This window comes from Filicampus tigris, chromosome 11 (assembly GCF_054856515.1).
Source record: "Filicampus tigris isolate MCC_2025a chromosome 11, RoL_Ftig_1.0, whole genome shotgun sequence".
In the NCBI taxonomy this organism is placed as follows: Eukaryota; Metazoa; Chordata; class Actinopteri; order Syngnathiformes; family Syngnathidae; genus Filicampus; species Filicampus tigris.
In genome coordinates this window covers 22,690,190-22,716,100 of record NC_141227.1, presented here as the reverse complement: position 1 = coordinate 22,716,100, position 25,911 = coordinate 22,690,190, and the positions used below count along the sequence as shown (strand labels likewise).

General features: G+C 42.9%; 2 protein-coding genes across 7 annotated transcripts in view; both read left to right on the top strand.

Annotated features, from left to right (window-relative positions):
* Positions 1-17,940, top strand: part of LOC147140195 (uncharacterized) — a 21,191-nt gene extending 3,251 nt beyond the window's left edge. The window contains exons 3-5 of one of the 6 annotated variants that reach the window (XM_086045448.1): positions 60-158; positions 2,553-2,611; positions 3,249-3,568. The gene's annotated coding sequence lies outside the window, so the exon portion shown is untranslated. Of the gene's footprint in view, positions 1-59; positions 159-2,552; positions 2,612-3,248; positions 3,569-3,603; positions 3,802-17,829 lie in introns of those variants that run through there. The other 5 variants (XM_086045449.1, XM_086045445.1, XM_086045447.1 and 2 more) reach the window with 5 other exon arrangements.
* On the top strand, positions 11,445-25,911 carry LOC147140194 (equilibrative nucleoside transporter 1-like). Its single transcript, XM_086045443.1, has 13 exons — positions 11,445-11,486; positions 17,830-17,937; positions 18,597-18,678; positions 19,079-19,260; positions 19,829-19,968; positions 20,894-21,028; positions 21,366-21,463; positions 21,571-21,649; positions 21,767-21,849; positions 22,345-22,453; positions 22,853-22,938; positions 23,117-23,316; positions 23,945-25,911. Exons 2-13 carry the CDS (start codon positions 17,909-17,911, stop codon positions 24,054-24,056), a joined length of 1,335 nt encoding a protein of 444 aa, XP_085901569.1. The 5' UTR covers positions 11,445-11,486; positions 17,830-17,908; the 3' UTR covers positions 24,057-25,911.

Genomic DNA, 25,911 nt, shown 5'->3' with positions numbered 1-25,911 from the left:
TTTATATTTATGGCTGAAAAAAAAGGTTTACATAAAAACATTTGCTGTCGTAAACCAAGGACCACTGCAACCAGATTGGTGAAGCTGCCAAATGTCCTTTCATAGAGGTTTTCGACTTCGCCCAAGACCATGCACTTGCCACGATGTCCTTTGAAAAGGTTTGACAGAATGTTGAAACTGCCAATGGCTCTTTCGCCAAAGTTTTCGATAATTCACACCCTAGACGCGATGGTCAGGAAAGCTTGGGATAGGAGTAGCTAAGTCAAGAATCTTTGGGAAGTATCTTAAGGCGGTTCAGATCGTAGCTAGTGAAGCTAAGGGGCTAATCGGGTCCCTGTGACACCCCTCACCAGGCCCAAAACCAACTACCCTAATCTGGTTACACGGCCCAACTCCCGCCTACAGACTCCGGAATACAACCGGGAATGCGTTCCCACGTAGTCCCTCGTATAACGTTCATCTGATGGTTCCAAAACTATACAGTGTGGGTCCTTGTCCCCTGGCTGTGATGCAATGCTGGGAGAACAAATTGGCCCAAACCTAGCTACCCGATTAGAAGGAGGCCAAGAGGTTAATCCGGGAAGTTAAATTATGTGAACGCGGCTCAAAAGGAACTGCAGGGATTTTCTTTGTTATATGGGTCAGACTTTGAATCAGAGCGACTGGGCAAAACAACAGTTATTTTTACAGTTTCACCCTGAAGAATTTCAAATGGGCGCTTGGCCATCACCAGGAACTCTTCGGGTTGTGCAACCCATTCTGATTCAAAGTGTTTGGTTCCAAGAGCACAAGAAGGTGTTGTGGGTTAGACGAACGGGATTGACTCTGATGGTTTTGGTTTAGTGTGCCGGAGGGTCACAAACGTCCCGCTGGGCTTCCTCTAGAATGTAAAATAATGCAATGGAAACGAGTGAGGGCTCAAGCCCATTAAAATCAATCATGTCGGATTTCTATTGTTGCTCATGCTCAAAGAAGGAAGTCAACCCCCAAAATTATTTGCAATAATACGTTCTATGCGCCTTCACTAGTCGAAACAAGGCATTCTGATGATTGTTGCGTTTGTGGAATATGAGTTAAACAGCAAAATCCAGGGGCGGCCATTTTGTCACTTCTGTCGACTGAAAATGACACCACAGTTGCTCAGCAACGTGATTGGCCGTTACCTGAGCCCTGAGCAACTGTAATGTAATTTTCAGTCGACAGAATGCCGTGTTTTGAGGAGTGGGCATAAAAAAACCATTCTGTCTTTACATTTGAATGTCAGAAGTGTTGAGGTTGCATCATACTGCATTTGTTTCGGACTTAATCAACATGTATATTAAAACCCTGCTCATAATTTTGCTTGTGGTATTTTTCTGGCGTTAGGCTATCTGTTGCTTGACTTTTTAAGTGCCATTTTCCCTGTCCTTTGTCGGCTTTGTGATGCTGCTTCTAGTTGCCAAAGCAACAACATATAGCAAGCATTACTGGAATATACGTGTTTTTTTCCATTTCTGGGCTTGCGGCACAATTGACGAATTCTGAAAGGAGAAATGAGAAAGCAGAAAAAAAGACAGCCCACCCATATCAGATGGCCTAGGCCAAAAAGTCTTGCGACTAGATATCACCAAATTTACCGGCCATTTAGTTGAATTCCCTCGTGTGCGTGTGAAAGTACAAGCCCTGGAATGAGCCGGAAACGGCTGCTTCAAACCAAAAGGGACCAGTTCCTGTTTAATTTTAGAGATTAGACTTCTTGAGACACTTTAATGCACTGGTGTGAAACTCTAGGCCCGGAGGCCAGATCCGGCCCGCAACCTCATTTTATGTGGCCCGCGAAGGCAAATCACGTGCATCAATTTCACGTTTCTTGCAAATTGTTTTCATTTTTAACAACACTGAGATATGAGATACTGCAATGTGTTATTTGTTACCGATCCTCCGCTATAAAATACATTTAAAAATAATTGAACAATCAATTACTTACTGGTTTCAAAACTAGCTATCCATCAATTTCTTGTGTATATGCGATCATATAAAGTGATCATTCATTTATATGCATTCCCTCCGAGGGACACCATATCTACGATGTGGCCCCCGACAAAGAATGAGTTTGACACCCCTGCTTGAACGCAATCGAACAGACATGCTCACACAGTTCCACATTGATTGGTGGAAAATAGTGACAATCAGGGCTGGTTTTTTTCCTCTGTATTTTGCTGAAATTTTAATTGGCGTCTCAGTTATGACTGAGTATCAAACCCCCTCGCCCACCTCACTACCCACGAACTCTGCCTAGCAACAAATGACAGACACAGACACAGACAAAACAATCCCAGCAACCGTGTTGTTTTATGACTCTGAAATGATATTTGGACTGTTGCCTTCTATCGTCCGCTCACAACAGCTGCACTTGCAAGCTGATTAGGTGCCGCTGCTTTAGTGACAGGAATCCCAAAATAAGCAGCTGGCCTATTTTTTTGGCAGCCCCGTCCGCATGCCCCCGCCTGTGTTACTCCCACTCTCTTTCTCTGTGCCAGTTACATGAATGCAGACTTTTTTTTTTTTTGCAGCCGAACGACGTGCGAAACAAAAACAAAGCGTGTTCCATGCCATCGGCTGCTTCCTGGGTGTAAGTCTGCTTCATTTTCTACCTTGCAGTGCTGGTAAATCTGTTGTTGGATAATGATGGAGACAAGGTCAAACAATATACAACGACAAAATGGGGCGTCTGCCTCTTCTTTGACCATTTGCAGTGGAGAAATGTTCCCAAAGGCTGACCCGCTCGTCGTCACAATGCCCCATCAAACACAACTGTCATGCATACCCCTCAATGCCACATGACAAGTTGTTTTTTTAAACGTTACAACCTTAATATTCATGACCTGTTAAATAGAAAGTAACCCAATTGAATTCATTTTTTCGATCGTCGCTAGTTGACGTGCATTGTGTCCACTAACAACAATTTATCACCATGTTAGGAAGTCTTGATCCGAGGTGCGTGTTTCCAAGCTGTGTATAGTTTTGCCGATGTCACCTTGCCACACGTGGGCAACTCGAATTGAGAGAAGGGTGTGAGAGCTGGCAATGCTGCACCCTTGCAGGAATGTCTCATTTATGTGATATGCCAAAATGATTATAGTCGGTTGGCCTAAAGCCAAATGTAGAGAGGTGCAACTTCTTTACTATTTATTTAGTAAATTTATTTAGTAAATGTCGCATGCTGGAAATGAACGGCAAAAGGCAAGATGATGCGTGTGTTGTGATAGCTGCGCAGGAAGTTGAAAGCTGACCTCTGGGACTCTGGAGATGTCGTCGCACAGCAGGTGACTGACTGTGTGACACTGCGGATCCAACGCACACACAGAGCAATGGTGCACATGAAAAGAATTGTGAGAAACCACAACCAAACGCAATCGCTACTGTGTCATGTAAATGAGTGTTCTCAGGCTCCCGCTGTACGCGCACGCCTCCGTGGGGATTAGAAGAAGAAAAGTAGAAGTAAACTAGTTACAGCCGTTCAGTGATGTCACAGTCAAGAATTAGCTTGTGACTTCCGTGCGTTTTCAGCAGCAACTGCCGCTTCCTCCCACACTCCAAAAACATACGTTGTGTTCATTTTAGACTCTAAACTGCCCCCTAAGTGTGATTGTAAGCGTGAGTGGCTGGCGATAGGCTCCGCTTCATCCTCGACCCTAATGAAGACAAGCCCTCTAATCCAGCTGTGCTAAGCCACTCGAGGAAGAGGACTCTGCTGCCCCACACAGCAGAAAAAGGATGGGGAGACATGGCAGGAACCAGAAGTCTTATGAGGAAATCACACCCAAAAGAGTACTATGATGATTACTGGGCAAATGTTTGTTAACACACAATAAAAATAAAAATAAATCCTACTTTGTATTACATAATAGAAAAGGTTACCTCATATACGCCTGGTGTTTTTAGGGTACGTTCATGTTGATTTTAGTAATAGAGAGGCGCCTCTGAGCAGAAATGGAGGGAGGACATTTAGTGTGGAGAAGAACATGATGCTTCAACTGTCGTGAGAATGCAAGTGAGTCCCTCTGTTGAGTAAGTGACTTGTACACTTATGTAAATAAGTATCTCTTATAAAGCACTCAAGGGAAATTACTTGAGTGAGTAAATACGTAATGAAATACCGTACACTGTATGAGGACAATGGGTTCCTTTTGAGTTGAACAAACAAAAGAGTCCCCACAGATTTATAAATCTGCCACGTTCGTGTAGATTCAGCACTAAAATATGTGGTGGGATTGTGTGACTTTGTTAAGAGAGAAAACATATACAACTGGGGTTGAAATGAATTTCATTTCCCCCTTTTTGTGTCAAGAGCAAACTCTCCTCTGATTTGGGATATATACATTTTGCCCATTTTCTTTCCATGTGTTGTCCAAAAGACGAAGTATACTAGACAGACGGGCGACACTAAATTGGCAGGAATTAGAATTTGTCCCTTATGTGCGGCAAGAACAGGATGGCAAAGTTTGATCACTTGCCATAAATCATGGAACTCTTAATTATTTCTTTTTAGAATTCAGCCCCCCAAAGTCAGTTTGACATAGCAACATGAACATTTATAGGGACGGTATTTGCTATCATGAGCAGACCCACAAAAAAGTCACAAGAATCCAAGTCCAAAAAGACACCGGAAGTCAGCCATTTTGGTTTAATAAGAATAAGAATAAGAATAAGAATAAGAATGCCTTTATTGATCCCACAGTGGGGAAATTTTCATTGTTACAGTAGCAAAGTGTCTATTTTTAGGCTCATTTGAGTCCTTTCCAGACCGACCAAGATTTTGCTACCAAATCTGTATTTTTTATTGGACATTTGCGTGGCACTAAACTGCCAGAAATGTGACTTTTTTTGCCACTGTGTGCGGCTGGATCATGGCGGCAGAGTCTGGAGATTTGCCTTAAAATAAATCTCATAACTCCATTAGAACTTTAGAGCCGAGGGTTGTGTGACCAATGTAGTCGACACCACCCTATAAAAACATTCCCTTTGAAAAATTTTTGAAAAAAAGACAAATTGTAACGTGCATGTTTTTTGTGCTTGGTCAGATTCTCTCTCTTCAACCGACCGAGGAGGAAATGAAACAAACAAATCTTTGTTTGGGTCAAAGTGCAGCAACAGAGAGATAGACAGAGACACACACAAGCTAATCCACTCACAGGAAATTACATTTGTCTCAGGATCACATTTTGGCCATGCATGCACTTTTAAGGAGCATGAACACACACCTACCACAGACACACACAAAAAGTATGTGTGTAGCATGGTCAGCTGACTTGACTGCTTTACTTCTCATGCATGTGACGGTCACATGTTGGACGCTGATGCGGCAACTCCAAACCATCTCGCTGTCAGTCAGTCAAATTTGCAACCACGTTGCGTTCATTGGCATTTATTTTTCAGGCGGCGCTGTTACGCTCAGACCAATTAACCGATTTCTTTTGGCGCCAAGCGTCCACTAGTTGACCGAAGGCATTCTGATTAATATTGCGTTTGTGGAATAAGAGTTAATCCACTCATTTTTAGCCATCTCTGGGGGGCGGCCATTTTGTCACTTCTGTCGATTGAAAATGATATCACAACTACTCAGGGCCAGGGACGGAACCAGAACGTGGCTAATGGGTGGGCCTGGAAAAATCAGGATGGGCCTGAATATTTCTCTCACTGAGGACAATCCTCCTGTCCCGCCACATCGTATATTCACATAAAATGACAAACTGAATAATATGAAGCACATATGAGCACATCCATATCACCTCAACCAGAACCTGCCCAAAAAAAAATCAAAATAAATCCAAACAAACATTCCTTAGAGCTTAGCTGCAGTACGTTGATTTAACATCAGGACACACCCCAACAGAGTTGGCACACCCCTTTACCCGACCAGCGTAGATTTACTTAATTGCGAGCGCTGTGTATTTGTGTGACTTGACCTCAGACCACAACGGCCGGGTCAAGAATATAACGAGAACAATTGGAGATGTTTAGAAATGGTGTTGGCGGCGGAGCACAGGTGGCGAGGAGTCACGGTGAGAGAGAACAATCGAGCGATGGCCTCCGAATGGGGCAAACAGGATACGCAATGGACAGAAGCACACAGTTGAAAACACGGTTCAGGGCAGCACGCCAAAATATTGACGAAGAAGAGCTATGCCTATTTATTTTTCATCTGGTGTCGGCAGGATGGCGGACAGCTGCTGATAAGACAGAAAAATAAATAGTTGCGAAAGAACTATCTGGAACGTTTTTTATTTTTTTGCTTTTTTTTTTTCAAAATACATAATCGTGAGACTGAAAGATGACTCACCAGTAGGAAGAGAAGTTGTATGGATGTGCCAATTTTGTATCACTTTGATAAGGTTAAGTTCTTCAAATGGAATACAGTGAAACTAATGAGGCGGAATATAGTCCATCAACGTCTCGATTTGTTGGGAATTAAGGACTGCGATTACTGTGTGAGTACTGCGATTTGATTTCAAAATGTTTCAAATCAAAGATATAGGGCCGGAAAAGCAACCTTTTTAACCTGGATTTAAACGCATTTTCACTTCATTTGGCATCTTATTCCCTTTGCGTGCAGCATAACATGTAATTGCATCTTCACCATGTTTGCTTTGAAATCTGGACTCCACTAATTGACCTTAGTCTGCATACTTGAATACAGTATGTTGGTCAAACTGTAAATGTTATGACCTTGGGGCCATTGGATTTTAGAGGGTCCACCCAAGAAAATTAGGCTATACTGTAATAGCCTAGCTAGCATAGCAGTAGGCCAAAATAAACAAGCCCAACAAAATTACGCTAAGACGGGAACGTGTGTTGCACTTTTCAGATTCATCCATCCTTCCATTTCCTATTCTGAAATGATGGTGAGACTTCCCTGGTCATCACCAGCCCCCTTCTGTGGTGGACATCACCAAAAAAGTAGAGCAAGACAAGAACAACCCACATAATACACTCGTTTAGTGAAGTGCTGTGAGGTTTACTTTAGTTTGGAGATTTGAGGTCATTGGCGCGTTCTTACTGTGACGTGTTTTACGGCCTCTCTTCAAATTTCGATTCGGCTATACGCAATGACGAAAAGTATCTTGGCAAGATAGTGCCACCTATCTGGCTTTGTGTAAATTGCGTGTTTGAACCTTTTTGCAGTTAAATGAAAAGCATGTTTTTGTAAAAGTTCTTGGCTGATTGTATGCACACGACTTCCACTTTTTAAAGATTTGCGGGCTAATGAAATTTGCCGTCAAACTCGGGATGTCTGCTATCATCTGCAAAGAATTATCTTAAGATGAAACATTCCTCAGGAGATGCTGTGCAAAGCCAAGAGACACTGCGCTGTAACTGCTTATTGCCAATATGTGAATATATTATTTGAAATTGATGCAGTAATGAATGTCCACAGTGTTATCGGCACCTCTAAATCACCATTTCATAAGAAAATATGAGCGGAATGGAAAAAAAAAGTGCGAGACGTCGCCCTTTTTCGGCCGATCTGCCAACGATTGGAGGCGAGGTGTGAAGCAAGGGTTACGTAAACAGTTTTTGACCTGCGCACCTCTTACGTTTATTTCCTGTAACTGCTGTTGCTGTAAAGGAAACCGCTTGTGCCTGTTCGTGCTTCGAGGGAGTAATACTGTGCGTATCTCAAAGTGCGGAATTAATCTTGAACACTATCTGTAAACTGGTCAACACCATGAGAACTTTAGTGTGACTACGTGTCACATTTCGACATTGGGAAAAATCTAAAAAGGACCCTTCATTAGGTGTACCGCATGAATCACTGTCAGAAATTCAAGTTCTCTACAAAGATGACAACGCTCCATTTTGAAAGATGGCAACTTAAATCATTGAAATATGTCTATATTTTTAAGATAATTATATGAAATACAAAATAAAAGAAAAATGTAACATTCAATTCAAAATGTATATTGAACAAATTAAATTACAGATTGCAATATAAAGGAAAACAGTACATTAAAAATCAAATAAAAGCTTGAATTCAATGTCAATAAAATTGACTTAAAATGGAATTAAGTTAAATACAAAATCAAGTGAAAATGGATTCAGTGAACTGCTAAATTAATAACAAATTGAGAGCCATTGCAGAAAAAGATGATCTAAACAACATACAAAATATAATTTTAATGAAATAAAACATTTCAATACTTTTAAATACATTGAAAATTCAATAAGATGACTTATTTACTGTGATCACCTTTTTGTAGGGTGGAAATCACTGCAGAAAGTCATAATTCGGATACAGATGTTGATCTATTAGATTGTGCAGGTGTTTCCAAAGAAGTGGCCAGGTAATGCATTCAATAGCATTTTTTTTTGTTTGTTTTTGGAGGACTTTGGAGTCAGCAATGCATTTATGCCCTAAAGTATGAGAGGTAAATCCCAGGACATTTCATTCCTGACACTGCACTGAGAGAAATCCATTCTGTGTGGCACATTTCATGCAGCGTGACCGGGATTTCGCACGGGCATGTGACCTCTGCGCACCATCCACCAAGTCGCGCAAAGACGAAGAGTGGATCCCACGTTCTCGGACCTCCCTCGAGGACCAGTTGTCTTTTTGTTTGCGTAATCCCTTCCCATTCTTAATCTCAGGTGGAATTCACTTAATGTCAACGGGGCCATTTAGGGGTTAAAGAGACCCATCTATTGAAATTCCACCTCTTGAATCTCAGTATGTGGTCAGAAAGACGCTTGTTGGTCGGTGGCATGCTCGTGGCACGCCCTGCGCAGGATGTTCCCAAGTTAGACGATTAGTAGTAGTTTGTTGACTTCTCCACCTGCTCCTTAAATGCGTTCTGCACATGTCGTTATGGTGACATAACGCGCTCGGTGGAACAATGCATCAAAAAGACAGACAGGCCTTAAGTTGTTGTTGAATTTAGTCCTCGGCAAAAGCAAAGCCCAAGCAACTGAAAGCTGGTGCGGTTCATCTGGTCAACGCAATCATCCAATCCCTGGTGCGCACCAAACTAAACTCAGGCGACGGTCGTTTGGTGAACGCGATCGGCCCCCTCAATCCTGGTGCATGTCAAACAGCTCAAATCTAAAAAGCTAAAAAGTGTAAATGCTATCGCCAGAGGCCTGGTGCACACTAAACAACTGAAAACTGCTGCCGATTGCTTTCAAACTAATGTGATCATCCAAGTCCTGGTACGCTACGCTTACGCAAAACAGCTCAACCCCGCTGTGGTTCGTACAATAGTCAAGTGTGAACGCTATCATCCGGAAATTCTGTCTGCATAAAACAACGTATCTCCAGCATGGTGCTTTTGGGCAAAACGGAACTCTTTAAGACACTTTTTAGTTTGCTGAAACCTGTCTAGAAGAGGGTAAATTGTTATGCCTCCATTTTCACTTCTTGGATGAGGGGGCAAAAACACACATGGTGCGTACAGCGACGTTTTGGAAAGTTTTATGCCTTCACAAGCAGTGCCACCACAGCCCTCCAGCCCCAGCCGCCAGCCTTTCGTCACAGATGGTGTCTTGTCCAAGAAAACCCGCAGCCGGGCTTTTTTTAGCGCCGGGTGTGGATGTCTGCAGTCTGCACACTACCACCACTACTTTATGAGCAAACAGTGGAGGCGGACACTCGTCCTGACCGCAAAAGAAAAAGAAAAAGAAAGGGTCAAAAACGCCATTGCTGTCATGCAATGATACGCTGGTGTCACTTCTCACAGGACTTTGGAAAACAAACCTTGAAAGAGAAACCGTTTGTGTTTATACTGCAAAGCAAGGGTTGGCAACATACAGACCCTAAGCTTATTAGGGCCCACGAGAGCACTTAATTTGGACCAATGTCAACATTTGTGGATGCCTCTTACGTGTTTTGGACAGTCACGACAATAAGAGCTCAAAGACATTAAACTAGGGTGCATGCGTCCTTGCTTCAAATGTCAACAGTCTGGTGTCTGGATTTTAAAAACACCGTGGTTCAGTGTGCACAGATGATGTGACTCACAAGATGACTGGCGTTTTCCCCACGCTGTTTCTTTTGGGTTGTTTTTTGAGGAGACTGTTGTTAAGGGTTTGGCTTGTTTTGGATGTGACAGAATTACTCAGGAAAAGTGAATTTGCACTGAGAAAACTGACTTGTTATGTAACACTTATTTTTAAAACCCTTTAAATTTACATAAAAGGGGTGTGATGTGAATTTCATTTTTTTTTTGTAGTTAATCAGTTCTATGTGAGGATATTGCTGTGTAAGGATTGTTCAAACAACCCATTACAGCTACAAGTAAACAAGTAATTTCAGAAACATTAGCACCTTTTGGGGGGAAGCAATCTCCTGCTCCGTTTTAATCCTGATCCTGGTAACATTTTGAACGTGAAGAAAAGTAACAGTGATGTGAATTTGTAACACGTTAATGCCAATATTTATCAACAAAAGGGTGTTATTGGGAGGTATGAATCAGTTTGTACATAAAAGTTTTTTGTCTAAATATAAAAAAAACAAGACAATTGTGCACTTCCTTTTAGTTTACCATCTAAAAAGACCTTGGAAAATGTGGCCAGGGCCATTTCCGGCACACCCACTGTCACTGACCCTTACAGTGACCACGAAGTTAAACTAAAATGTAAAATGTGCTTTTATTTTGAAAGTCACGCTTTTATGTGCACACATGTGGACGTTAGTACAAGCGAGGTAGCGAGCAAGAACTACGACCTGTGTCTGAAATGTTACCAATTTAGCGACGTTTTGGCTTTGTTTAGCGACTTTTTCTACCCCTCTAGCTACTATTTTTTTCCCTAAAAAAAAAAGAGTAGCAAAAATAACAACAGATGTCCGAATGCTAGCAACTTTCTTATTTCCAGCACGGTGGAGGGAAGGGGGCCAAGACGATTTGGCCGGCTAATTCTGTGCTCTTATAATTTTGTATAATTTATCATTTTGAATGATCAAAGTATAAGAATACATACCGCATCTACTCACGTAGCAATTTATTGAAACAAGACAATATGTGTCACATTAAAAATATAGACAAAGTTGAGGTAGCAGTTGGGCTCGGCAAGCGTCCCAGTTTTTCATGTGGCCCCTTTGCAAAATTAATTGCTCATCACTGTAGCCATCTATCCAATTAAAAAAACAACTAAAAAATTTCGCCAAATTTTACGTTTTATGAGTGTCCGTGAAATCCTCCTTTTGACAGATTTATTTTTTTTACAATCGGAATTTCCGAAATTACCAACTCATTGCGCTTAATCTTGTAACAATTATTCATTTAAATATAATCAGTGTAATTCGACTTGGTAGAATTTTGAATTTAAGTTTGCTAAAACATATACGTACTTGTTAATGTTAGCGTGTTGGTAGCGTGCTGTCTACACAGCACTTCTTTTTCCAAGGTGTCCCTGAAGGCAGCACGACTCTTGCTCAGGATACACATGCACTGGCTCAGGATACACATGCACACACACACACAATACACGAATCCACGCGGTCCCCGGACAAGGTAAGATAACTGTACATTTTCCACACTAAACCCGCCGCTATCATTCACTGTGTGCCTCGCTACGAGTCGCGAGTGTTATCTCGAGTCCAAATGTGTTCCCCCCGTAAAAGTCGCCGTTTTACACACAAATCAGCGCATTAATTCATTTACAAACGCGTGAATTTGGCACTATTTGGTTGAAATTGACAGCGTGGACTTATCACGTGGGTGTTTCGTTGTGAAAGGAGATCGAGGAGGGGGAAGAGAGGACGTCAAGGGTATCGAGCGGTCGACCGGCGTTTGGGTGACACTCGAGCCGACACGCCGCCTTTGTTTGCGGGCGAATTAAATTTAGCGCCAAGCGGCGTGCGTGCTTCACGCTCTTGGCTAATTGCTAGTTGCTAGTTGCTAGTTGCCTCGTGTGCGTGTGTGTGTATGATACGACCACGCGGTTGTAGGTGAGCTACAATTAAGCCAGAATGACGACTGCGGCTTAATTTAAGTGTTCTCGACCAAATGGGGCTCAGTTGTCACTGGAAAGCGTGAAAGTGACACTTGGGGACACTTGTAGCAGGAGCTCTCCTGTGACACCAAAAGTGCAGAAACTCATGTTAGTACCCCAAAATGGCTGTTTGTTTCACATCAGTTGTCATTTTCTTAAAAACCAGTTGGATTGTCTCTCAAAAGCAGTAAAGCCTAAAAAAGATAAGAAAATGCATTGTTTGATTACCATGACAACTAAAAGTGTAGATATTGAGGTACGCTGGTCCCCAAATGGCCATACATTGAGTGAGTGTTTGACAATTATCAACAAATTTCTCCTGTTTCTTGTAATAATTGAATGTCTTCTGTCTACTTTACCTAGGTATCTTCTAATGTCACTCGAAAGCTGCGAATGTGACAAATTTGGACATATGTGTATGGCTACTGTGACAAACAAACGTGTAGGCTTTATGCGGGCCTCTAATAACAGTTTATGGGGCCCACCAGTGACCATTTTAGTGATTTATTAACCAATTTCTCATGTTGCCAGTGATACTCTAACATTCTGTCTGTAATTTATTGCCTGTGACAAATGTGGACAAGTGTACAGCTACCGTGGCACCAAATGGAAGTTCATGCCATTTTGTAGTGTATCTATCATTTTCTCATGTTGCTTTGCAATTGTTGAATGTCATGTCTTCTTTGCCTCTAATTGATTGCCTCTAGAGGGACAAATGTGGACAAGTGTACAGTTACTCTTGAAAGTCAAATGTGTAAAACTAGTGGTACGCGGGCCCCAAAATGGCATTTATGGTGCCCACCAATTGCTATCATGTTTATTAATCAAAAGTATTTCCTTTGAAAAGCTGTAAAAGTTCAAAAAAAAATGGAGACAAGTGTTCAGCTACTGCGTTGGCGTTGTAGAAGTACAATGGTGTATTTAAATTTGGGAAAGCCTGCTGTGAATCTTCACTTAGGGCAGGGCCACCCAAGTCCAGCCCTCAAGAGGCCCTATCCAGTCTGTTTTAGATGTCTCCCTCCTCCAACACACCTGATTCAAATCATCAGGCTCGTTATCAGGCCACTGCAAAGATTGCTGATGAGCTGATCATTTGAATCAGATGTGTTGGGGGAAGCAAGCCGGACAGGTCGACGGGGGCTCTTGAGGACCGGACTTGGGCGTCCTTGACGCAGGTCAGAAATCAGTCAACTTCAAATTAAGGGTCAGGCTGTGAATGATCATGGCTGATCATTTGCATTTTTCATCTAACATTTATTAAGAAAAAAAAAAAAAAAACAGCACCACAAGACTGATCTGATCGAGTGTCAGATTACATTTCCTGTGGGCCACCACGTGTTTGTGTGTGTGCTCGTGTAGCTCGGTGCCATTTTTCACTGTTCGGTGATCTCAGGGCAAAGTATTGTGGTTTGACCTACTAAACTTGAAAAGTTGCAAAGCGGTTACGCGTCGGAACAGACGTTGAGCAGGAAGGAAGTACCCAATAAAGTCAGAATCTCATCAGTCTACATTTTTACCGAGTAATGGCAACAGATAGCGGGAAGGTGTCCTGATAGGAGTCGCTTGCGTAAAGAGCAAGGCGAGCGCTTTGCTGGCCGGCCGCCACGTCACACGTGCCTGTGCTATTTGTGTTGAGCATGCTGGCCATGACTGACGCAAGGACGAGAAGTCAGAATGGTGGCTTTATTTTCCCAGGAGGAACAGCTGATGAGACCATGACAGCAGCAGTAGCAGCGCAGCCGCTGCATGTGTTGACTCATCTTAAAGTGTCATGTATACTCCGCGTTTGGCTGGATTTACACTGCAGATCCAAGTGGTCGATTGCGATTAATGATAATGCTTTTTTTTTTCTATTTCCATGTGCACTTCAAGTAGAGGTAAGATCGGGCCTAAAAGATCCAGCCCGACCCAGCCCCAGCCCGACCAATTAACTTGATTTGCAGGCCCGAGCCCGAAGCAAACCCGAAATTTCGGCGTTCACGTACGCAGAGCATGCTCTGGCTCTGTCATGTGCGCAAAGCGTGCTCTGGCTCTGCGGCTCCTGTTTAGTAGTTAAATAGCAATCACCTTACAGCGCCTTCTGTTTTATCCAAATTATTTATTTTATAACAAGTATTCCTTAGTTTAGTATCCACACATCGTTTACGTATACATTTTTATGAACATATATATATATATTTTTTTTTAAAGTCAGCAAGAGAGAAGCTCGGCCCGGCTCGACCCGACCCGAACGTAATGATTGACATTTTAGGCGGGCCGGGTCGGGCTCGGGCTTAAGATCTAAGCAACATGATTGCCAAATTATTGACCAATCAAAAAGTGTTAAATGGTTTTGCTGTCTTTGCAATGATAATGATATGCTCAGCATTTTTTTTTTCCAAATGGCTTCCTGAACAGTGATTGTTTTAGAGATAAAGGATTCCACCCGACGTCAGCACTATCTGATCAGATACGTACTGGATTTTTACTCACCTTTGGAAGAGGCCCCCCATTTCTTTTTTTTTATTTTTTTTGATATTTACTGTCAAATTCTCAAGAATTAGTGTGGTCATGAAATCCTGGAGGGACTGATAAGGGCGAGTGACATTTACGTTTTTTTTATTTTTTTTTTAGAACAAGCCCGCATTTAGTCATTTAGCATTTAGTCCGAAAGAAATGTCATTCGCCCCACCTTTCTATATAGTTTTTGAAATTTCAGAGGAAAGTGGCTGCCCATCTTAGTCAAACCTTTTCAAGTCCTAAATGAATGTGGGTCAACCCCTTGATTCCAAAGTGTATTGAATTGAGAAAGAAATTGCATGCCTGCACCAAACCAACTTACATATGTTTGGAGTGGGTGCGTGCAATTTGACTCTAAAGACAAAGCTGAATGAAAAAGTGGTCCAGTTGAAGCTAAATTAGCATTATGAAAGAATTTCTTTGTGTCAAGCGTGACTGATATGGTGGTTAGAAAGTCTTTTCACTAGGAATAGACCGATTATCAGCCGGGCTGACCATCGTTGCCGATATTCTGCATTTTGTGTCTAACGGCAAGATGAGCGGAAAAGTCTCACGGGGCAATGCCTGAAATTGAACAAGAAGTCAGCCATTTTAGTTTGAAACCGCTTGTTTTGGGAAACTTTGACATACTCCTTCTGTGAAATTTGCCCAGATGAGCCCCAGTTGGAGGTTAATTAGTTATCCTAGACAGACTGGTGAGGCGGAATTTGCGAAACGCTCATTTGGGTACATGGTGGGTGGCAAATGGCCTTTTGCCTGTATAGCGCTTTCCTACCTCTGAGGCATTCAAAGCACTTTAACGCCGTCTCCTCATTTTACCTGCTGATGACGCAACATCAGGAGCAACTGGGGGTTCGCTATCTTGCTCAAGGACACTTCGCCGTGGTCACAAGGGTTGAGGATCGAAACCCACAAACTTGGGGTTGGGAGACGACCACTCCGCCACTTGAGCAATGCCGCCCCACGGAACTCCCGATTTAGCGAATTTGCCCAAACGAGACTCGTTGGAGTTTTTGGGTGTTAGCAGCGACGCACAAATGAATCGATCCTGTTGCGCGTGTGGACTGACTGGCCTTTTTCGCGAGGTCATTATAAATGTCAATACTGTTAAAGTGTGTACACGTTCTATAAAGGGCTGACCTTTTGGGAAACAGTTGTTCGATTGCGGACTGTCACAGTAGTATTGCTGTGCCTGTTCGTGGAGTGTGCTTGTACCTAATCAAATGGCGGTATTTTTCCCAATGGAGTGTTGTCCGATTTGGACGGCACCGATTGTCGCTCGGATGCCAACTCCGCAGACTCCAAAGTGTGTGTGTGTGTGCGCTGCATTTCAACAGCAAGGCGAGTGATGCCAGCTGGCCGGCGTTTAATGAGACGTTGGCCGAATCGAGGGACGCCTAGCAAGATTCGAGGCCGTGCTGTGAAGTTATGTCGCTGAAAAGAAAAGAGATGTTGCTGCTGCTTTTGTACTGAATATAGTTTCGGGCTAATCTGCCACGTCACGGCCGTTATTAGTCGCCGGGGGCCCGGCTCACATGCTTGCGGGACTCCTCTCAATCTACGGAAGCATGTTGCTCAGTGTTTGTCACATAGCGCTCGCTCTCTCTCTCTCTCTCTCTCTCTCGTTACACTGACAGTATGCGCGTGACTGTCCAGTTTGTTGGCTTTAGATGCGTATCAGCGGGCCATATGAATGAATTCAAGATGTTTTATGACTGTGGACTCGCAACAAGATTTTGACAAAAGCATTTCCAAAAAAAAAGTTAAAAGTTCCATGAACTTACGGTTATTTGTACTTCTGGAGCTCAATGGTTCCAATGAAACGTTAAGTGCCGCAGTCCTCGGACCCAAATGTTTGTGGACCTCTCAAAAGTCCTACCACGCCCCAGCAGAATCTTCTTTTAGTCCCTGAAAAATCTTAGACAAGGATCCATCCGCCAGAGGTTTTTATTTCCAGTATCAGGAGCAATCACAAGGCTGGCCCTGTGTGAGAGCAGCACCTTCAAAATCACTTAGCGTGTTCCATCTATCCGTTTTCCATACCACTTGTCCTCATTAGGAATGGCGGGTGAGCCGGAGCCCATCCCAAATGACTTTGAGCAGGCGGGGTACATGGTTCAATTGATTGAATTAAAGTGGGAAAATGTTCTATTTTTATCACTTATAGCACTCTCCGTTGATACTTGTCGGAGACACAGCTGTGTCGCAATCACAAGGCTATAAACAGTTAAAGGCGAATTTCCCCCCCCCCCCCCACAATTTCAAACACTTCCCAGATGTCTTCATAAAAGTTATGTCATTCTTTTGTCTTAAATATCCAAAGGCAAAGAAAAAAAATCATATATTAGAACCCCCCCCTTTTTTTTTTTTTTCTGCACACAAAATGCACAAACATAAATTATGATTCACTTCCTAGTTTGGTCCATAGGATCGGTCGGAAAATAGGTAAACATGTCAATCGTTGTTTTGTAAAGTAAAGGCAGATTTGAATTAAACGCTAAGACGATCAGTCTGCTTTGATTGAGCACAACAGAGCTCGGAGAATGCGTACTGTTGAAATTCTCAAGAATTTGGAAAACTTCGTTATACAATTTTTGAAATAATGAATCGCTTGTCAAAATAGATGTCGATGAATTTGAAAATCGATTGATTGTTGCACCTCTATAAGTTATACACAATAGTTTTCTTGCTGTTAGCCAGCCCTCCTCCATCCGCGTGTACTACCGAGGAGAAGGTGGGGCGGGGGGGGGGGCACCTTGAATGACGCCGCGAGGTGGCACGTTGGCGTGAAAATGTGCTGTTTAATGGAGGGAGAAATTGAAAAGAGAGGCGGTGTGGAAAAATGACGGCGGGGGAAACGATCCAATCTGACGTCCTCTTTAATGTTGGTGGAAGTCTCCTGCCAGCAACGTCAAAAGGAGCCATGAGGATTTAGTGGAGGAGGGAGGGGAAAGAAGATAGAAAGGGCGTGTCCCCAAAAAAAGAGACACTAGTGCGACAACCTTTCGAGAACAAATCATCACCGGCCTTTTGCTCCACGGTGTGCACGACTCAAGACCTTGCTTGGCATTTTTTTTTTTTTTTTTTTTTTTTTCCAAGTGGGATTTACAGGAAGCCTTTATTTGTGGTTGTGCATGCACGGTGGTCTACTGCAGTCGTTATGTAAGTTAACCCCATGGCGGCATTTCTTTGATTGAGCCAATCAAAACACCGCGTTGTGTTTGTTCTTTCCATGTCCAATTTGAACTTTGGCCAGTTGTCTTTTTTTTTTTTTGAGCAGGAGCGCATCTCTGGCTGGCCGCTGATGATAAAAACTGTTTGCACGTTTGCCGCCGCACATTTAGCGTTATCTTTGTTTTCCAGAGCCGCTGTGCCGTCTTGAGCAAAACCCCCGACTAGCCCGGCGTATTGCACACGTACGTTTGAGACGCAAAAGGCAGCCATGACCGCCATGAACTCACCCAGAGACAAGTAAGCCAAAAGCCACATTTTTCTAACCACACTGCCTTTTCAAATGTTTGTAAACTCTCTTCCCCCCCCATTTTAATTTTTCAATTAAAAATGTCTTGATAAAATACCAGGACACCCAAAAGAAAGCTACTCAATTACAGTCTCTCAATACAAAAATAAAACTTCATCCTTAAATCTCAACTCTTCTCCTGAATTCTATTCAGACGTCATAAATATGTCATTTTGTCCAGCTGTTTTGAAAAATCACACTTGATGCCAATATTTATTAATTTCATGTTGAATGTAAACTTTGTTGTTTCTTACCGATGTTCGTGGCTCAGTGTGGCCTGCTCTGACAATTAATTATCCAAAAATATGCAGATTCAATCAATTCTCTTTTGGAAAAGGAAAAAAATGAAGGCAGGCAGATTAAAAAAAAATATATATATATATATATATATATATATATATATATATATATATATATATATATATTGGGGGGGGGTTACATGTGAGCAGGGTCAAATGTCATGATTTGATCTTGAACCATATTTAGTCACATTTACTGAACAACGAGTCTTAAATGTTACCAATGTGAACTTGAAAAGGGTCTTGAAACATCTGAACGCAGGCTTCCTGATCACAGCGAATATGACCTGTACGCTTGATGTGTTTGTCAGATACCATGCAGTGTGGCTCATATTCTTCATCCTGGGCTTGGGAACCCTTCTGCCGTGGAACTTCTTCATGACGGCCACCATGGTATGCCACAAGTTGGCGGCTGATAATGCCTCAAGCCACACACACGCACACAGCTGGAAGTGATAGTGGGGGGAGGCCCCACGTCCTCGTTGGTGGTCTGCCGGTGATCTGGTTGGATCCCCGTTACCCCGCTGAGCTTAAAGGGAGATAAACTGCTGAAATGGTGGAATTCCAGCTTCTTTATCAGTTAATGGAATTAAAGAGGCACAAGGAGAGGAGAACACAAAGCCTCTTCTTGTCTGGCGCTTCGGTCACAAAAGGACAGCCCAAAAATATCTGTTTATTTATTTGAGGGGCTGGACTCGTAGCTCGAATCTGCGATTGCTATTGGTTAGCCATAAAACCACCGAATCCATTCGAATGTATCACTAATTGCACTTTGGCATCGATATCTCGCCAGTACTTCACCAGCAGGCTGAAGGATCCGCCCAGCGAGCTCTCCTTCAATCAGACGTCCAACGGCACGCTGGACGGCGGCGACACCCGCAACGTCCTGGAGTCCAAGTTCAACAACGTGATGACCTTGTGCGCCATGGTGCCGTTGCTTGTCTTTACCTGCCTCAACTCCTTCATCCACCAGAGGTAAGCCACGCCCACATGCCGACTTGCTGTTGCGTACGCAAGTTGTGGGTCGCCGCCGGCATCCGTTTGGACACAGTCGAATTGCCGTTGGCGGCGAGAGCGACCCCATTCATTCTTGGTGAGGCTCTGGATAACGATGCATGAATTCAATTTCTCAGTATGAGACACTATAGCATCCATCATTGGACCATTTCCCCCCCCCCGAATCATAATGGCACCACCCCAAAAACACTTACATTTCTAGCATATACCATTTCTTTTTGGGTTCTATTTGCAATCGCCCACAAATAGTGGATATTATTGTTCTGTTCAAAGGCGCCCTTTGCACCCACTCCCAGCGACCCCCACCTCCACACCGCTCTAGGTCAAGTGATGTGTGTGAATGGAATGTTTGCTTTAATTTTGGTCGGATTGGCAGATCTGCACTTGCTTCTGTACCTCAACACACCCCGGAATGTTATTTATCTTCACACGGACTTCTTTTACACGCTAGGGTGTAGCTTAGCATTCAAATGTTGACATTTGTTACTTAAAAAACCCCAAACCTTTGGGTCTGCTTTTGGCTCAGGATCCCTCAGAAGCTGCGCATCACGGGCAGCCTGACGGTCATCCTGCTGGTTTTCCTGCTGACCGCGTTGCTGGTCAAGGTGGACGTGGCCCCGCTGCCCTTCTTCAGCCTCACCATGATCAAGATCATCTTCATCAACTGTGAGTGCCAAATGCGTCTACATGTCAAGGTCAAGTTGTGTTGCTAACTAAAACAGCAGCGCAGAGATCTTGCGCTATGTTCATTTTTTTGTTTGACCCTTGGTCACTCCGAAAGCTTGTGCCTGCACACAGCTTCACTGTTTAGTTGTTCAGCTTCTCTTTACTTTCTTCAGAAGTTTAAAAAAAAAAAAAAAAATGTATTCATTAGTTTCAAACTCCACACATGTCGACATCTTACTATATGGTACTTTGCCCTCTGGTAAACATTAAATCCTCATAAGAAAATAGTACTTTGTACTTGTCTACAGGCAAAGTTGTAAAATCCTCAACAGTTTCAGCCTAGGTGCTTTTCTGGTTGTTTTAATATCATCATTCTGTAAATCTGGTGGTAAATTTTGGCAAATATAATCCAAGCTGTTTCCACGCTTGAAGCTGAAATTAATTATAAGTTACCGTGAGCGTGTATTCTCGCGAGTATTTATCCACCGATGGCCTTTCCGCTTCCTCATTTCCACGTTGCAAATGATGATTTCCACATGCTCCGAGGCCCTGTGAAAACAACCAGCTCAGCATCACCGGGTCCCTCGCATAGTGTGCGATCTCACGCCGCGCGTTTGTTTGTGAGGAGCAGCGGGGGCAGCGAGCCGCAGCTCGGCCACGTTTGATTTGGACGAGGAGGAGGCCGCGGCCCTCGAGCTTTGATATCGAGGCTTGCGCATTCCTGCCCTTTTGACATTTAGTCTTCAAACGGGTACATGTGAATTGTTCAAGAGTGGATTTGAATCATCCTCCGGTTGGTGCGCCAAATATTCGTTCCTCACCTGATGCAAGGTCGACTTCTTATCGAGCGTTGGCTTTTTGATGTGTTTGATGACTCCGGAAGGCGTAACATCAATCCGTTGTCTCGTTGATGTCTCCTCTCCAGCGTTCGGGGCGGTTCTGCAGGGCAGTCTGTTCGGACTGGCGGGGATCCTGCCCGCCTCCTACACCACGCCCATCATGAGCGGCCAGGGCCTCGCCGGGACCTTTGCCGCCTTCTCCATGATCTGCGCCCTGGCCTGTACGCCGCACACAACAGCAAGCACAAAAAAGACCGCGCACCACCAAACCACGGCTCAGGGGGGGGGCGGGAGGGGCGAGTCGTTGTGTCCACACAAAAGTGCAGGCCTCAAAACGATCATGAATCGTTTTAAAGACCATATTAGCGATTCCCAGAGTAATCGATAGGCTCATCGATTACAAAAAGATTAGTTTATGACAGCCGCGCACCAAAGACTCCACAGTGACTAAAACAATTGACAGGCTGAAAGTGACGAAGGAAGGGCTTGTTCACCCTCATGTCTGCTCAGGACGACTTGTCGTGAGTGGCTCGTGATCCAACGTGATCTTTTTTGCAGCCGGCTCGGCCCTGCGAGACAGCGCCTTCGGCTATTTCATCACGGCCTGCTTCGTTATCCTCATCGCCATCGTCTCCTACCTCATTCTGCCCAGGATGGTAAGGCCTCCTCATCGACTTGTCGAATTCTTACTATTTTTTTTTTTTTTTTTTACCGCTCTTTGGAAAGTGCCATTGTAACCGCTGATGATTGTGGTCATCATCAGGAGTTTTTCCGGTACTACACGGAGGGCGGTTCCCGGTTGTCTGCTGACGACGAGAACAGGATGGACCTGCTCAAACAAGGTACACGCCTTGTAATTCGCTCGCACGTGCGTATTAACGAGCGAGGCCTTTCGCCTGTGCCTTGTAATTCGTTCGCACGTGCGTATTAACGAGCGAGGCCTTTCGCTTGTGCCACAGAGAACGCGGAGAAGTGCCCGGTGACGAGTCTGACGGAAGATGACGGCAAAGCGGGCGTGTCCGTGCTCAAAATATTCCGCAAGGTAAAAAAATAAAATAAAAAGAATCCCCCAATCTTTGCACAGGGTTATTACCCTTCCAAAAACTGCTGCTAAAATTGAAAATCTGCAAATACCGTTTTTAGCCATCTCTTGGGGGTGGCCGTTTTGCCACTTTTGTCAACTGAAAATGACATCACAGTTTCTCTGGGCTCAGGTAATCAACCAATCACGACTCACCTGCTTTCTGAAGCTGAGCCGTGATTGGTCCTCATCTGAGCCCTGAGCAATTGTGGTGATCATTTTCAGTCGGCAGAAAGTGGCAAAATGGCCGCCCCCCGCTGAGGTGGGAAAAAAAATGTCTGGATTTGACTGCTTAACTCATATTCCACTAACGCAATATTCATCAGAATGACATGTTTTGACTAGTGGCGGCTCATGGAACATATTTTTGTCAAGATTTTTTGGAGGTTTGACTTCCACTTCTAGAAAGCACGCAAATAAATGTTGTTGTTGTTGTTGTTGTTGTTGTGGATGAAGATCTGGGTGATGGCTCTGTCCGTGTGCTTCATCTTCACCGTCACCATCGGGACGTTCCCGGCCGTCACCGTCGAGGTCAAGACCACGGTGGCCAACGGCGGCAGCTGGGGTGAGTCCAGATGGCCTGCTGTCAAACTGCCGCCGCCGCCGCCTTGAATTGCATAGCCTGGCTCTTAAGTAACATTCTATAGCTATTACGTAAGTGTGCAAATACTGCTCCTGTTTTATTGTACAAGCCATGTTTGAAGTAATGTTTAAAAAAAAAAAAAAAAAAAAAAAAAAGGTGTCTGTGTCAATTTAACTTTACTACTTTCTTGACATTCAAAGTTCAAAGAACTAAACCAACAAGTGGTAATTATTTAACTTTAGAGGAAGTCTTTCCCATTCCTGATTATAAAAGTTCAAAGAGAAGTAAACCAACATGTGATAATTATATGATAATGTGATTATGAGCTGGTAGCTATTTTGTGTCCTCCACCCATGTAAACGGAATGAATGTCCTTTTCAGAAACATACTTCATCCCCGTGTCTTGTTTCCTCCTCTTCAATGTGATGGACTGGGCTGGCCGCAGTCTGACGGCCGTCTGCATGTGGGTCAGTGTTCAACTTCCGTCACGTTAATCAGATACAATCAAAATGTTCGGGTTCTTTTGGGGGCGTGGGGTGCAACCTCCGTTTTCCGTGCTTATCGGTAGTACGTCCCTCGATTATTGGAGAAATGATTGGATTGAAAAATGGATTAGAAAGTGGTGTGCATTTGTGTGCGTGTTAGCCTGGCAAGGACAGCCGGTGGCTCCCGGCTCTGGTGGCCATGCGGCTGGTGTTCGTGCCGCTCTTCATGCTGTGCAACGTGCAGCCCCGCCACTACCTGCCCGTGCTCTTCTCGCACGACGCCTGGTACATCGCCTTCATGGTCGCCTTCTCCTTCTCCAACGGCTACCTGGCCAGCCTCTGCATGTGCTTCGGGCCCAAGTGAGTAAAACGCAGGATGCCGCGCAACTTTACAACAGGGCGGCGGGAACGTGGACAGTAGTCAGGAAAGCTTGCGCTAGAAGGGGGGCGGGGGGGAGGGGGTCCATAGTGAACTGTTGGTTAATCCATTTTCATCTTTTGCAATTACCATAATTACACTGGTCAACAGCAAATTTTAAGCAGTGATGGCATGGTGCCCCAAACGAATTTTTGACACTCTTTACTTTTTGTCTAGCACACCAGGTTTTTGAGATATTTTCATTTTTTGTTTTGGATTTTGTCATATAAACGCTTACGCAATACGGGTTTAACCAAACGGTGTAAATTATAGCGATGGCGTTACAGAAAAAAAATCCCTTAGTAAATGTATTACTATATTGCGTATTATATTGTTATTATGAAAACTTGATGTGCTAGAGAAAAAAACGAGTGCGGGTTCGGAATCAGCGCAAAAAAATTCTTCTCGAAATGTTTACTTGCATTTCATTGTAATTGTATTCATTTGACCATGCATTTCAAGCTGTACACAGGATAAAAAAATTTTAAAAAACGATCATGTATAGCAGTCAGTGTTTTGTTGTCGTTCTAAAATGACAATCTTAAATGAATGTTGCGTGTGCGTGTACAGGAAAGTGTCGCAGCACGAGGCGGAGACAGCGGGGGCCGTCATGGCCTTCTTCCTGTCCCTGGGCTTGGCGTTGGGGGCCGCCATCTCCTTCGCCTTCCGCGCCATCATCTAAAATGGCCGCCACCAACTACATAAAACAGCACGCGTGCGTAACGCCAATGCACTCTTACTTCCTGCGATCTCGGGAGAACACCTCTGTGGAAGGAAAGACTACGGGATCCCACCGACCATCCTCAGCCTCACCGTGGCAACCATATAAGCTTAAAAAAAAAAAAAAAAAAAAAAGTTACTGACACCATTCAGCTGACTGGTTGGTAACCATCAACGACGACATTTTTTTTCAAATTACGACTGATGACTGACTACCATTTGTATGGGAAGAGCCTCTGTTATAACTTAAATATTTGACATTTTCATGAATGAGGCTCTTTTCAATTTTATTTTGTATTTCTTTGCACCAAAAATACTTGTAGAAAGATGTAAATTAAGGCCACAACCAAGAGAATCCAAATAAATATTTTTGTAAGCCTTCAAGAAAAGTAACAAAAAAAAGGTGCAATTTCATGAGAATGAAGTTGTAATATTTTGAGTCATGAGAATACATTGGTAATATTCTGAGAAAAAAAGTTTTTAATTCTGAGGCGTCATATCACAAGAAACATTTATTCCCATGAAATTACATCTATGTTGTGTGTAAAAAAACAAAACAAAAACAACCTAATCCTCAAACTACAATCTTGTTTTTTTTGGGGGGGGTTTAAATCACAAAAACATTGGCATAAGTGCAAATTCTCTGTACTTTTACACAGTTTTATGAGAAGGTAGATTAAATACAAAAAGGTGAAAGGGCTTAAAATGACTTGTTTGACCTAAATGTGTGGAAAAATGTAATTTTATTGCAACTTTGTTTATGCAATGTGGCTGTTTTCTCATGTTATATTACAAGAATAGCTATACTACTGTACTGTAAAAGAACATATGACCATTTTATTCTGGAAATTGGCTGGCGTTACGTTTGGGTTCACAAAATCCTGATTTATTCCTCAAATTTTCAAAGATTATGAATATTTTATAAGAAATCTGTGCACTTACAGGGAACGTTTTGTTCTCGGAAAATTTTGGATGCTTGTATTTTGTTTTATTAAACTGTTGAAAAATTGGCAGTTTTCCCCCTATTAACACTTTATCTCATATGATAAGCAGGTTAAAATAATTAGAATAAATTTTGAACATTATAGGAAAGGCATAAACTACAAATTTAAGCTATTTAGTAAAACAAAAATGTTTTCCCAGAAAATTGACTTTTCATGTACTGGAATCAGATTTTTTTTTTTGTTAGACGTTTAATTTTTCAAAGTCAAAACTTTAATATTTACTCAAAAGAACGTGGTACACTTTGTATATGACAACTTTATTTTTCTGAGCTATTTAGAGATTTTCTCCAATTACCAGAACCAAACGACATAAAAAAAATACAGTATCTTAAGCTATATTGTACAAATCTTTTGTCTTGTAAAATGGAGAGTTTTGGTCTTAGTAAAAAAAAAAACTCCCCTCCATATTACGACTTTATTCTCGTGACTTCAATTTTTTGTGATATTACAACTGATCTTGGTCTATTGTAATTTTTTTTTTTGTCTTTGAAATGTTCATCTTCATTCTCACAAGAATGTATGCTAACTTGAATTTCTCTTCACTTGGCCCTGCTTGTCATTGCGGCAGGATGTCTGATATGCAACGTGCCACTTAGTTATATGATACTGCTGCCATTTTCTCACCCAGTGTTTTTGTATGTTTACAAATTCTCCAAGTTTATTTTTCTATCATTGTCAAAGACATAGAACCTTTTTGTGTAATTGGTGTGGCTTTTTGCTCTTTGTAGTCAGTTGTTGAACGTGCATACAGAAGAGAAAGAATTTGAAAGCGTAAGATTTGTGTACAGTAGTCATTAAACATATTTTTAAACA

Bases quoted from the DNA above. Each gene is read 5' to 3' on its own strand.
- LOC147140194 (XM_086045443.1), top strand. From the start codon at position 17,909: ATGACCGCCATGAACTCACCCAGAGACAA. The intron at 17,938-18,596 runs GTAAGCCAAAAG...TGTGTTTGTCAG, and splicing joins ATGAACTCACCCAGAGACAA to ATACCATGCAGTGTGGCTCA. The intron at 19,261-19,828 runs GTAAGCCACGCC...CTTTTGGCTCAG, and splicing joins AACTCCTTCATCCACCAGAG to GATCCCTCAGAAGCTGCGCA.